General features: G+C 43.6%; 1 protein-coding gene across 29 annotated transcripts in view; it reads right to left on the reverse strand.

The window, feature by feature from the left end:
- The window catches only part of RALGPS1 (Ral GEF with PH domain and SH3 binding motif 1), a 302,263-nt gene that overhangs the window by 198,950 nt on the left and 88,433 nt on the right, over positions 1-14,880 (reverse strand). The window contains exon 1 of one of the 29 annotated variants that reach the window (XM_063635817.1): positions 708-807. The exons of the other annotated variants lie outside the window; for them this stretch is intronic. Coding sequence (XP_063491887.1) covers positions 708-746 — 39 coding nt within the window. The 5' untranslated portion in view covers positions 747-807. Of the gene's footprint in view, positions 1-707; positions 808-14,880 lie in introns of those variants that run through there. 29 annotated transcript variants of the gene reach the window in all.

Below are 14,880 nucleotides of genomic sequence, written 5' to 3' on the forward strand. Positions count from 1 at the left end.
AGCAAAAAGCGGGATGGGAGAATTAAAGGCTTCCATGCTGGAACCCCCAGAATAAAGGTCGCCTCCTTTTGCTGACAGTTAGAAAACTGCACCGTGAACGCCAGTCCCCACCCTGTCATCCTGCAGTGTGGGCAATCTGCTGTGTCTTGCCCAGGCCACTTGGCTCTCCCAGGCAGACTCCCCTCAGGAGAAAAGCCAGGGGAAAAAAGTCACAACACCTACAAGCCACTAGGCATATGAGTTAAGCCAACAGAACGGAAGGAAAACCAAGGTAATAAATGACAATGACTCTGGAAGAAAAAGAGACAAAAACTTAGAAAAAACCCTCTAATGTACTTAGACACTGTTAAGAAAATGAAATGCAACAGACTGAAAAAACATTTTGTAAAACAAATATCTGATAGAAAAGATACTTGTATATAAAATACAAAGAACTGTTACAACTCAACAATAGAAGTCAAACAACCCAATTGTGATGGTTAATACTGTGTCAACTTGATTGGATTGAAGGATGCAAAGTATTGATCCTGGGTGTGTCTGTGAGCATGTTGCCAAAGGAGATTAACATTTGAGTCAGTGGACTAGGAGAGGCAGACCCACCCTTAATCTGGGTGGGCACCATCTCATCAGCTGTCAATGTGGCTAGAATATAAAGCAGGCAGAAAAAAAATGTGAAAAGACTAGACTGGCCTAGCCTCCCAGCCTACCTCTTTCTCCCGTGCTGGATGCTTCCTGCCCTCAAACATCGAACTCCAAGTTCTTCAGTTTTGGGACTCAGACTGGGTCTCCTTGCTCCTCAGCTTGCAGACAGCCTATTGTGGGACCTTGTGATCATGTGAGTTGATACTTAATAAACTCCCTTTTGTATATATATCCTATATACATACAAAATTAGTTCTATCTCTCTAGAGAACCCTAACACACCAATGTTTTTTAAAAAGTAAACCACATCTGTAATCCCAGCACTTTGGGAGGCAGAGGCAGGAGGATTGCTTGAGCCCAAGAGTTTGAAACCAACCTGGCAATACAGTGCAACCCTGTCTCTACGGAAAATTAGAAAAAAAACAAAAACAAAAACAAAAAAAACACTTAGCCAGGCATGGTGGTGCTTGCCTGCAGTCCTAGCTACTCAGGAGGCCGAGGCAGGAGGATTGCTTGAGCCAGGAATTCGAGGCTGCAGTGAGCCATGATCATACCACTACACACCAGCCTGGATGACAGAACGAAGATTGTCTCAAAAAAAAAAAAAAAAAGTAAACAAAAGATTTGTTCATACACTTTACCAAGAGGATGCATAGATGGCAAGTAAACACAGGGGAAGGTGCTCTATGTCATTAGTCAGTAGGGAAATGCAAACTAAATGACAATGGACACCACATTTAGTTCAATCATTGCAAAAAGCACACATAAGCGACAGACAATACCAGGTGCTGCGGAGGATCAGAAGAGCCATTTAGGAAAGCAGGTGGGCAGTTTCCCATCAAGTTAGGCACACACTTATCAACTGCCCCAGCAATCCCACTGGTAGGCCCAGCAATCCCATTGGGTAGGTATTTACCCAATACCAATATATGTCCACAAAAAACTTGTATGTGCATATTTATGGCAACTTCATTCTCTATTTCCCCAGACTAGAAACAACCCAGATTTCCACCAGCTGGTGAGGGGATGAACAAATCATGGTACAGCCATATAATCCAATACTACTCAGCAATAAAAACAGGAACGACAGAGTGACACATACATCAGCATACACGAATGTCAACAGTTTTATACTAAGTGAAAGAAACCACACAAGAAAGTATTATGATTTGACTGACATGACATTCTGGAAAAGGTAAACATGACAGAGACAGGAATTAGATCCTTGGTTGCCAAGGACTGGGAACAGGAGGCAAACTGGCTACAAAGGGGCACACAGAACTTTTGGGGTTGATAGACAAGGTCTCCACATGAGAACACTCATTCTTCACAATCACCAAACTGTTCACTAAAATGGGTGATTTTTACTGGATGTAATTAAACCTCAATAAATATGATGAAGAAAAAAAAAAGGAAAGAGTCCAACCATAGAGCATTGCAAAGGAAGGTCCTATAAAAACAGCTGCGCAAAAGACTGGAAAACAACTAGTTCACACTGGAGCCGGACAAAGGGCTCCTGAAGGGAAGCCTCTGGGGAAATATAAAAGCAATTAAAAATATAACACGAATCAAAATATAATACATACCCAGTATCAAGCAATCAATGGATTAAAAGAAAAGAAAATCTACAGGTCTTGTGAGGCATATTCTCTTTTGAACAGTCCAGGGTTACTAGGGAATGAAACACAATCCTGGCATAGTACTTGGCTTGACTATATGTAACAGTTACGTAGCCATAATAATAAGTGTGTTTGATGGTTTTCAACTTTAAGAGTCCACCTAAGGAAAAGTGTGATGAGTTCGGTGAAGCTCGTTAATTAGGCAATGTAAAAGTGTAATCAACAGAAGGTGGGCAGTGGAGAACTGGAGGGAAAGCATGGGAAGTGAGCGGTCACAAGATACCACACAAAGCTGGTGAAACAAGAAATTCAGGCTTTGGTGTGCCAAATAAAATTCCAAAAGTAACCAGTGGAAAAAACAGTTTAAAGAGTATACCTTTGGGGAGGGGACTGAGGTGAAGGTTTTTCTTCATAAGCTTTCCTGTACTATTTATCATGTACAAGATTACTTTGAAAAAAATAATTTTTACTAGATGACATATTACACATTGTAAACCTTGTAAAAATTAAATTTTGAAGTTGAGTAAATACTCTAAAATACGCCAAATTTTTATAAAGTCATAACCTGCTTATAACCTATCAGTGTCAACATTTATAAATAACACGTAGTTTTCACATGACCACTAGGTGCTTCTGTCCTTTTTTTTTTTTTTTTTTTGAGACAGAGTCTCACTCTGTCACCTAGGCTGGAGTACAGTGGAGCGATCTCAGCTTACTGCAACCTCCGCCTCCCAGGTTCAGGCAATTCTTCTGCCTCAGCTTCCCGAGTAGCTGGGATTACAGGCACCCGCCACCATGCCTGGCTAATTTTTGTATTTTTAGTAGAGACAGGGTTTTGCCATGTTGGCCAGGCTAGTCTCCAAATCCTGACCTCAGATGATCCACCCACCTCGGCCTCCCAAAGTGCTGGGACTACAGACGTGAGCCACCGCGCCCAGCCTGTTTCTGTACTTTTTGATGGAGTAATCATGTGCAAATCATGACCAGCTGGACTTAGGGAAACACACCTATCCTACAGGAGAGTTGTTAAGGCTAGAATCAAGTGCATGCAGGTCCCCTGGTAGCAGAGGGAGGGAGCGTTAGCACTGAGGGAGTCAGAAAAGCTCATGGCTGGAGGGGAATTCACTGCCAGGCACTGTCCCAAGCCCTCCCTGGAACAAGACCAGCTGCAGTGAAACCTGAAAGAAAAACAGGAAGGAGAGAAAGACAAAAAGAACAAGGAAGCGAGGAAAGAGGAAGAAAAATTGAAGAAAAGAAGGGAGGAGGAGGAATAAAGGGATTAAGGGCAAGTGGGAAAGGAAGAAGAGAGAGCCATCTAAGTGCCAGGACTGTGCTGGAAAGGTTCCACAGTGAGTCAGACCAGGTCTTGAGCTTGGTGTCTGCTCAAAGTGGGGACAGACAGGAACATAAATTACCACAACTCAAGGCCACAAAGGACAACTGGACTTTCCTGCTTTATTTCCCAAGGTTGCAGTCCTAATAGACACTGCCTAGGTCCAAGCCTTCTGGGAGCTGCCAGTGGACTGAGGTATCTTTAGTTCTTTCTTGGATGATGATGGTGGTGGTGGTGGTGATGATGATGATGATGGTGTTTGAAGAAGGGAAAGGGTTGATACGAAAGGATAAAGGAGGAAGGAAGAGAAAGGAAGAGACAACAGTGACTGGCAGTTTATAAAGCACATCTATTTGTTTATTCACCAAAATTTATTCACCAAAATTCATTCATTTATTCACCAAAATTATTCATTTATTCACCAAAATTAAAGTATGTTTTAGGAAATGCAGCAGTGAACAAACATGCTCTTACTTTCATGGTGCTTACCTTCTACAGGAGAAGAGAGATTATTAAAGAAATTGTAATAAGTCAGATGATAACTCCTGTGAAAAAGCATGAATGAGGATGAAGGTAGCAATATTTGGAGGAGATGTCTCAGCAGGCCTGTCTGACAAGCTGGCATGGAGTAGAGACATCTCCTCCAAAGGATACCACGCTCTGCAGGTATCTAGGGGAGGGGGGTCCCAGGCAGAAGGAAGTGAAGTGCACGGGTCAAGACCCTGAGTCAGGAACACCATGGGATATCTGAGAACAGCAAGGTAGCCCATGGCTGGAGCAGAAGGAGCCTGGGGAGGAGTGGGAGAAGAAACAGTGAGACAGGACAGAGGTGGGAGGCCAGGTACCAGCCTTAAGGGAAGGTAAAGAGTGGAATTTTTTTTTCTGCGTGGGATGGGAAAACAATGTAGGGACTGGGCAGAGGTGGCTCCCCAAACCCTCACATGGAGTGTTTGGTAGGCTGTATTGCCCTGATGCCATGAGGGAGAGAATGGCAGAGAGGGCCCAAACCCTTTAAGCACCTTCTACTATATTAGAATCAAGTTTGGTAAGTGCACGGGATATTTGCATTTTCTTATGTGAGAGCAACTCACTTTGGTAATTTGAAATAAATACCTGTTAAGGGCTGTGTGTGTGGAGAAAGGGAGGAGGCAGGGTGAGCCGTGGAAGAAATGAACATGAGGGCCTCCCAAGGCCCCAGAACCCCTAGCTAGACAAACCACAAGAGGGGGAAAGGATCACTGTGGAAAAATGGTGCCTCCAGTGAAGTCAGTATACACATGTATGTACTCACTGAATAAGCAGAAGCAATTCATCTTTCTCAGCTTTCAGGTCATACTAGTTTCTATAGAATAAAACTCATTTACAGCCACTACTGTTTCATCAAATCCTCAAGCTACCATCTGCTTGGAAAACATGCAGACTTAGGGTCAGGAAGATGATGCAAATTTCCCAAAACCTTCCCTCTCCAGCCCTAGTACTACGTAGCGCTGCACAATTAGAACCAGCTGTCAACGCAGGGCAGCAGCCAACTGCAACCCTGTGAGCAGTCTCCTGTCCACGTGACAGAGAAAGAGCCCGATTAGGGGACAGAGAGCAGCCGCCAGCAGCTCTGCTCACAAGATTAACAAACTGGGACTAGGCCCACAGGGCCACATGTTCATTCCACTCTTACACTGGGAACTATGTTCAATTCCCTTTCTCCATATTCTTGGGAAATGTTTTTTTCCAAATACATCATTCACATGTTCTCTTTAAAAAAAAAAAAGAAGAAGAAGAAGAAGAAAAACTTTGCTTTTTTTTAATTAGGGACCTAATACATGTTCATTATAGAAAACCTGCACAATACAGAAAGCCCAATGAAGAACTTTAAAAAATCTGAATGCCTTTTTTTTTTTTTTTTGAGACAGAGTCTCCTTCTGTTGCCCAGGCTGGAGTGCAATGGTGCGATCTCAGCTCACTACAACCTCTGCCTCCGGGGTTCAAGCAATTCTCCTGCCTCAGCCTCCCGACTAGCTGGGATTACAGGTGTCCACCGCCATGCCCAGCTAATTTTTGTATTTTTAGTAGACACGGGGTTTCACCATGTTGGCCAGACTGGTCTCGAACTCTTGACCTCAAGTGATCCACCTGCCTCGGCCTCGCAAAGTGCTGGGATTACAACTGTGAGCCACCAAGCCTGGCTGGCAGGGTCTTATTACATTGCTTAGGCTGGCGTTAAACTCCTGCGCTCAAGCAATCCTCCTGCCTAAGCGTCCCGAGTAGCTGGAACTATAGGCAGATGCCACTGGACCTGGCCTCCAATGAAGAAAATTTAAATTACCTATTAGCCTTAACAGAGAAAACTAAAGTTTACATTTTGGTTTATCATAATGACAATAAAAACAATAACATTTACTGAGGACTTTCTAAGTGTCAGGCACAATGTCAATCATTTTACATATATTTATCCATTACTCCCTGAATTCTCACAACACCCCTAAGAGATAGGTACTATTATTGCCCCATTTTACAGATGAAGAAACAGAGGCGTTGCTGGAAAAGTTCAACAATTTGCTCAAATCCTCATATGTGTTCAATATGAGAGCCAGGACTAGACGTAGGCCCGTGGCCTCTGGAGCCTGGACCCTCAGCCACAGAGCACATCCATGGCCAGGACGGTGGCTATGCCCACACTCACAGGTGCAGGGGCACACACATGCACACACACTGGCTCTCAACTGAGCTCATACTATAGCTGTGGTTTTATAATTTGCTTTTGTCCTTAATACATTACAAACATTTTCTCACATCTGCCCACCCTTCCTTTTTAGAATTCCTGTAATATACGCACACGACATCTCCTAGAAACAATTCATCACATTCATCTTCCTTTGTTTTTGCTCTGAGTTTCAGAAGAAAATTGTAGTTTGTCCCTTAATTTATTACTTTGGTTTTCTGCAATCTCTAACTTGCTGCTCACTTTTCCCATTGCAATTCATGTGTCTCAGCACAGTTCAATCTTTCTTAATGTTGATCCTCATGTGCTGCAGGGTCATCCTGACCACTGCTGGGAATACAAAATGAAATTTTTGGAAGTACCTGCTTCACAGGAAGGTGCAGGCTCTGACCTAATCTTCGCACTGCCTTCTATTTTTGACTAACTGAAACTTTTCTGTATTTGATGAGTATGCCAAAAACCCTGCAAGAAACGAAAAAAGTTAACCCAAAGGTTCCAGGACCACATGGTTTTACCAGTGAGTTCTCTCAGGCTTTTGGAGAACACATAATTCTTACAGCAAATAATTTATACCACAGCACAAAAAGTGATGGGAAAAAAATCCTCAAACTTAACAAGTTTGGCTAAGAAATATAGGAATCTGCTAATGTTAAAAATCAAACAAGCATATTGATAATTCCAAGATAAAAAAGTGATATGATCCTCTCAATAGATATTGAAATGGTAACTGGCAAAATGTAACCTTCATTTGAGATTTTAAAAAAGAGAAAAATAACTCTGAAGCTCAGTAGTATCTGTCTCAAACCAACAGCCCTCATTATACAATTGCGAGAAACACTGCAGGAATTTGAATTGAAATTTGAAACAACAAAACCCCCATGAGACACGTTTACCTGTATAACAAACCTGCACACCCTGCACATGCACCCTTGAACTTAAAGTCAAATAACAGCCTCAACCTGGAAACACAAATGTCAAGCAGCAGAATGGACAGACAAGTTGTGGTATATTTATACAATGGAATATTAGTAAGCAATAAAAAATAATGAACAGCAGCCAGGCACGGTGGCTCACACCTGTAATCCCAGCATTTTGGGAGGCCAAGGTGGGTGGATCACAAGGTCTGGAGATCGAGACCATCCTGGCTAACATGGTGAAACCCTGTCTCTACTAAAAATACAAAAAATTAGCTAGGCACCTGTAGTCACAGCTACTCAGGAGGCTGAGGAAGGAGAATGGCATGAACCCGGGAAGCAGAGCTTGGAGTGAGCCGAGATTGTGCCACTGCACTCCAGCCTGGGTGATAGAACAAGACTCCAATTCTAAAATAAAATAAAATAAAATAAAAAATGAACAGTAAATGCATGCAACAACAGAAAAAAGAGTAACAACAGGTGCTACAGCCTTTCTCATCTAAGTTTCTTATCCGAACCACAGGGCACAGAAAATGATTTGAGTGACTGTTTCTTAACTCTCCTGAGATGGTACATTCATTACATACAATGGACCTTCAGGCACAAGGCTTAATTCTCTCATGAAATCCTGGTTGAGAAAGGCCTATGAGGCTATAACCCAGCAATGTCCAACAGAAATATAATGTAACCCACACATTTTAAATTCTTGAATACCGTGTTTTAAAAAAGGAAAAAGAAACAGGTAAAATTAATTTTGACCATTTATTTTATTTAACTCAATATAGTCATGTACTGCAGAATGACATTTTGGTCAACAATGGACCACATATACAACAGTGGTCCCATCAGATTATAATGGAGCTAACAATTCCTATCACCTAGTGATGCCATAGTCACAGAAAGGTTATAGCACAACTCAGTACTCAAGTGTTTGTGGTGATGCTGGTGTAAACAAACCTACTGTGCTACCAGTCATATAAAGGTACAGCACATACAATTATATACAGTACGCAATACTTGATAATAAATGACTGTTACTGGTTTATGTATTTGCTATACTTTTCATTGTTATTATTATTATTATTTTTTTTTTTTGAGACAGAGTCTCACTGTCACCCAGGCTGGAGTACAGCAGCATGAACTCAGCTCACTGCAACCTCCGCCTCCCAGGTTCAAGCGATTCGTGTGCCTCAGCCTCCAAGTAGCTGGGACTCCAGGTACACGCCACCACGCTCAGCTAATTTTTGCATTTTTAGTAGAGACGGGGTTTCACCGTGTTCAGCAGGCTGGTAACTCCTGACCTCAAGTGATCCACCTGACTTGGCCTCCCAAAGTGTTGGGATTACAGGCGTGAGCCACTGCACGCAGCCCACTGTTATTTTAGAATGTACTCCTTCTACTTTTTTTTTTTTTTTAAGTTAACTATAAAATAGCCTCAGGCAGGTCCTTCCAGAAGAAGGCATTATTTTGTTTGGTTGGTTGGTTTGGGGTTTTTTTGTTTTGGTTTGGTTTGGTTTTTTTGAGATGGAGTCTTGCTGTCACTCAGGCTGGAGTGCAGTGGCGCAATCTCGGGTCACTGCAAGCTCCGCCTCCCAGGTTCAAGCAATTCTCCTGCCTCAGCCTCTCGAATAGCTGGGATTACAGGTGCACCAACATGCCCGGCTAAGTTTTTGTATTTTTAGTAGAGACGGTGTTTCACCATGTTGGTCAGGCTGGTCTCAAACTCCTGACCTCAGGTGATCCACCTGCCTTGGCCTCCCAAAGTGCTGGGATTACAGGTGTGAGCCATAGCGCCCAGCCAGAAGAAGGCATTATTACATGAGATGACAGCTCCACGTGTATTACCATCCCTGAAAACCTTCCAGTGGGACAAGATGTGGAGGTGGAAGACAGTGATATTTATGATTCTGATCCTGAGTACACCTAGGCTAATGTGTGTGTCTGTGTCTTAGTTCTTAACAAAAAAAGTTGAAAAAGTAGAAAAAATAATTTTAAAAATACAAAAAATCTTATTGAATAAGGATATTAAAAAAGAAAATATTTTTGTACAGCTGAACAGTGTGTGTTTTAAGCTAAGTGTTATTACAAAAGAGTCAAAAAGTTTTTTTTAAGTTTGTAAAGTAAAAAAAAGTTACAGTAAGCTAAAGTTAATTTATTATTGAAGAAAATTTTTTATAGATTTAGTATAGCCTACGTATACAGCATTTATAAAGTCTACAGTTGTGTATTACAGTAATGTCCTAGGCCTTTACATTCACTCACCACTGACCCACCCAGAACAACTTCTAGTCTTGGAAGTTCCATCCATGGTAGGTGTCCTATATAGGTATACCATTTTTATCTTTTACATTATGTTTTTATTGTACTTTTTCTATGTGTAACTATGTTTAGCTACACAGATACTTACTACCATATAACACTTGCCTACATTACTCAGTGTACTCATGCTGTACAGGTTTGTAGCCCAGGTGCAAGAGGCTATGCCATATCACTTAAATGTATAGTAGGCTATGCCATCTAGGTTTCTGTAAGTACACGATATGGTGTTCGCACTAGGGAAAAATCACCTAATGATGCATTTCTCAGGATGCATCCCATCTTTAAGTGACACATGACTGTATATCCAAGATATTATCTTTTCAAAATGTAATCAATAGAAAATATAATAAATTATTAAGGAGATACTTTCCTTTTTTGTAGTAAGTCTTTGAAATCTGGTCTTTTTTTAATATTTACAGAACATCTCAATTTGAAGTAATGACATTTCAAATGCTCAACAGACACATGCAGCCACCATATTAAGACAACACAGCTCTAACTGGTATAAAAAGACATGACATTGAAATATAAGGTGTACTTCTTGAAAAGGTGGGGTCAAGGTAGGAGAACCAAAGACAAACCATGAAGCCCCATCAATAAGGGCTGGAGTGAGCTAAGAACCAGAGGGCAAGGTCAGCCCAGGACAAGTAGGAAGACTGAACAGATGATGACACTGCGTATGACTGACCTAGGTTGTTTATATCTCCATTGCTTGAAGTCTGTCCCCACCTCCACGCCTCACTCCTGCAAAAGGAGGTAAGGCTTGTCATTAATGGGTTAAGTAGATCCAGCTGCAACTGTTAGAGGCCTCGGGTTATAGGTAGAATGAAATAAATACAAAAAAAGACCTACAAGGATAGATGCAGCTCACATTGGCAACTTTATATTTTTATGAGGACTTCCTAAGTCAGGAGTCCTGGGTTCTAATCTGAGATGTGTCCTAAACCCCCTTTGTGACTTAAAGTCAGCCCATCCCACTGCAGGAGTTACAGATTCCTCTCTGTAAAATATAGCAGCACCAGATGGTCTTTGAGATCCTCCCAGCTCTCCCATTCTGTGAGCCTAAGAGAAGCAGGGACCATATATCTGGCATTACCTAAAAACGTTATTAAGTAAGACCTGCCCCTGGAGACTGAGCAACTGCAGCACTTTTCTTTCTCTCAGTGTTTCGAGGGCAAATGGAGAGGTTGAGTCCAAGAGAGACAGTCAAGAAGGGGTAGGGGCTTCTAGGCACTGCACTGTTGTACAGGGATAAATTGGACAAGACAATCTGGTGTGGCAGGAGACAGGAAACAGTGGGGTGGCAGGGAAGGAGGGAGGCTGGGAACAGACGGGAGCAGATGAACAGAAAAAAATTCAAATGGAAAACTCAGGTTCCAGAAAAAGAGACAGAGAGAAGACAGAAGGAAAAAGGAGAAGAGAAGAAAGGGAAGAAAGGAAAGGAAGAAAGAAAGAAAAGAAAAAAGGAGGTGAAGGAAGAGAAAGGCATTCAAGGGCAGAAAGGTTAAACCCCAGGTGGGATCAGGTGCATCTTTTGGAGGTGGAAACATGGTGTGAGAAGTGCCTCCAAGTGGAGCAAGGCAGGGAGGGAGGGATGTGACGTCCAGGGCAGGAGAAGAACTTGGGAGAAGAGAGGAACAAATGGGTGGCATATATGAAGTGTCCCACATGTTTTCCATGTTCCCAAGACAAAGCTGTTTCTGAAAGTTTGCAGGTCAGGAGCAGACACAACCAGATGGTCAGATACCAAAGAGGCAACCTAGGCCATCTTACACCTGGGACCCATCTTGGGGAGGCTGAGACCCAAACCGTGTAGCCCCAAATCTCACCAGCTAGGACAAGAATACAGCGGGAACACACTGAGATAACCAACTGCCAGAACGCCTAGCTCCTCCTCACTTTGAGAAGTGAACAGAGTCCTTCAAGATCTGTTCGCAGTCCTGTTCCCAGGCTGAGAATAATAATAATAAACAATAACAACAGCAGCTAACAGTTTGCTTACTGTATGTCAGGCACTAGGCAAAATACTTTTCTCACATTATGCCCCTTAGGGCACCCTGAGGAAGGGCTATGATTGCCCCCAGGTGACACATAACTAAAATTGAGATTCAGAGAGAGGATGATTAACTTGCCTAAAGTCAATGTAACAAATAAGTGGCAAAGTGGAGTTCATATCCAGGTCGGCATTCCAAAGCCCAGGCTCCTAACCACAGTGCTGTCAGCCTGGGCAGGCACTGTTACCATGATTTTCTACCAGTATTTTGAATAATATTATCTACAAAGTGAATGGCACCACAGGGGTTATAAAAGGAACAAAAAGACAGGGAAGGAAGAGAACTATAAGTTACTGTACATTTCCTACATTCTAGGTACTATATAATGGGCTTAAATCTACTTTATTTTAAGTCTCAAAACCAGACCATAAAGTAGATTTTACTATTTCATTTGATGGATGAGAAGACTGTGGCTCACAGAGATTAAATAACTGTGCAAGTGCATCCAGGTAGTAAATGGCAAACTCCAGAGCCTGACCTCTTAATAAGCAAAGGTCCCAGGTATGATGTAAGATAACCACATAGGAGACCAGGAAGTGGACAAACATCACCTAGAAAAGGCTGATGAGGCAGGGGATGGGGGCTGTAAAAAATGATATGCCTAGAGGATGCACAGGGACTGAAGGCTGTCTCAACCCTGGGCCACACCCCCTACCCCCAGGCCTCCCTGCAGTGTCGGCCGAATTCAGTATGCAGCAAGACAGACTGCAAGAGGGACCACAGGGTAAGACTCCATTCGTCAAGATAATAATTTCATTCAACATTTCACAGCCAAAGAGTTTTCTCCCCCATCCCAGTAACTCACTTTTTGATCACAAGCAGCTTGAAGTCTCTAGACAGAGTAGGATTCCTGGAAGCAATGCCAGAATTTGATAAATTCCAGCAATGGCTACGCAGTGGAACATCTTATGGGGTGCTAGGCTGTTCTGGCATTTGTACTGTCTGATGATGGCTACAGATGGCTGGTGTGCACATAGACCAAGAGGAATGGCTCTTTCAGGAAAGTTCCCTTTCCTAAAAGGCTCAAAGGAAAAACAACTTTCAAATGTTTGATCTATACATGGATACTTAAAAGTATGAGGAAACCTTGTGGACATTTGAGCCACTAGCCTTCAATGGTGTGAAACCCCTTTTTTAAGGCTGGAAGCAAGACCATGGCAGTGTTCCCAACCTCAGGCCCGGACTGCTCTGTTTGCCTTAGCTCCCCAGCTCTGTCGCCTGCATCCTTTAATCAGTAATGCCAGTCAGTCTTCATGGAGTGCCTCCTCTGTGCCCAGCACTGTGCAAAGCTTGGGAGGACAGAGCAGTGACAAGACAATGCTTGGCTTCCAGTGGAGAAGACAGGCATCAATTATGAACATGTTGCTGAACGCATAAGGACAAGTTCAGAGTGCAATCACTGTGTAAGAAGGACTGGCTTAGCTGAAGCGGGGGAACTAGCATGCCAGGCAGAGAGCAGAAAATGCACAGGCCTGGAGGTAGGTTCAAGGACCTGTGGGAAGGCCAGAGGAGGTGAATCAGAGAGTGAGTCGGGAGGCCAGAAGAGGGCTAGAAGGAAAGGATAAGCTACTCCTACTTGCACGGACCCCTTAGAGATGTGGAATCACCCAAAGGCACTGGGGAAACCACTGGAGATGCTGAAGAGGCTCAGAGGACAGAGATTTAAAACCACAGAGTGGGCAACAGAGTGGGATGGGGTAGACATGGGTGTAGAGATGCCCGCTGGGAGATAAGTGCCAAAGTTGAGGGGTAGCACTGGGGACAGACAGGTGGAAAAAGGGGAGATAGGGTGTGGGGACTGACTGGGAGCAGAGACTGTGGGAGAGAGAAGGGGCGTCAATGACAGCCACCATGCTTCTGGCCTGACTGGGTGGGCAGGCATGCCATTCCAGGGGTGTGTACCACAGCGGGATTCTGGGGAAAGAATCAGGCTTGGTTTGGGGCACCTGTAGGACTTTGGCTTCTGCCTGTTCAGCTTCTTGAAGGAAGCACAGCTCCTAAACAACACCTGCTCTGCCAGGGCCCACAGAACCAAGGCCATAGTGGGGCCACTCTATTCTCCAGTCTTACTTCCCACAAAGCCCTTCACCTTTGCTTTAGATCAAACTAATCTGCTCACTGGTCCCTGTACATGGCCACTTTCTTCCCAACTGCCTTACCTGTGTTCAAGCTGTTCCTGATACCTGAATTGCCATTTCTCCCTATCTTGTGCCCAAATTATACCAGTTCTCCAGGCCACAATGGGAGCTCCACCAGGATGCTTTGGGTGTTGTCCTAGCTGGAAGTATTGGCTCCCCTCCCAGATAGCACTTTGTCCTCTTTAGTGAGACCCTTGTAATTATTTAGGTAAATCTCTTACCTTTCCCATTAGACCAGGGATTCCTCATTCATCTTCGAGTTCCCTGAAATACCAGGCAGGGGGTCTTACACATGGTATGTGCCTGGTCAATAGGTGCTGAACAACTGAGTGACTAATAGACATGAAGTCACCATCCCAAGCAGACCCCAGGAATGCCTAAGCCAGCCCCACATGAAGATCATTTGGAAGAATTATCCTCTAATTACATTCAAATCTACAACTCCACTCAGAAACCTCAGACATCTGGCCCCTTGCACACCAGCCATCCCCCAGATGCCATTCAGCCTCCAAGGGCTGCCTTAGTCTCGGCTTCAGCACATGTGCAGCTGAGACAGCTCAGCCCATCCTGACTACCTCCACATCGGAACAGCAGCGTCTTAGGGGCTTCCATAGTCTAACAATCACCTCGCGGTGTCACCCGGGTCTGAAACGGACCAAGGGGGCTATAGTCAGGGGCCTGCCATAGCCCAAGCCCTGGGTGCTCCAGGTCCAAGAGGAGGGAAGGGAAGGGTGGCCGAGACACAGGGCTGCTCTCTGTAAAGCAGGCAGGCTCAGGGGGAGATGGTACAAAATCTGCTGCCCAGGGAAGTATCTGGGCATAACATTTTGAGGCTTTTTAAGCTTAAACTTTTTAAGCTTTCCCTGCTTAAAAAGTTTATCTATAATTCAAAAGGGGGAAATAAACAAAACATGAGATGACTACTTATTAGTAGATTTTATCCAAAAACTTCATATTTTCCACTGAAGAAAAAGCCAGTCTGACTCTGAAGATTCACATCCTCAATACCTACACTCAGGAGAAAGAAACAATCTGCAGCCATAAATTAAAGCTTTGCTTTAAACTCTCATTTCCCAAGAGAGTCAGGGTTTCAGGGCCCTCCACACCCTGCAATTGGGCCCTGACTGTCTGCCCGTCTAGTCAGA

This window comes from Symphalangus syndactylus, chromosome 3, assembly GCF_028878055.3.
Source record: "Symphalangus syndactylus isolate Jambi chromosome 3, NHGRI_mSymSyn1-v2.1_pri, whole genome shotgun sequence".
Taxonomy (NCBI): Eukaryota; Metazoa; Chordata; class Mammalia; order Primates; family Hylobatidae; genus Symphalangus; species Symphalangus syndactylus.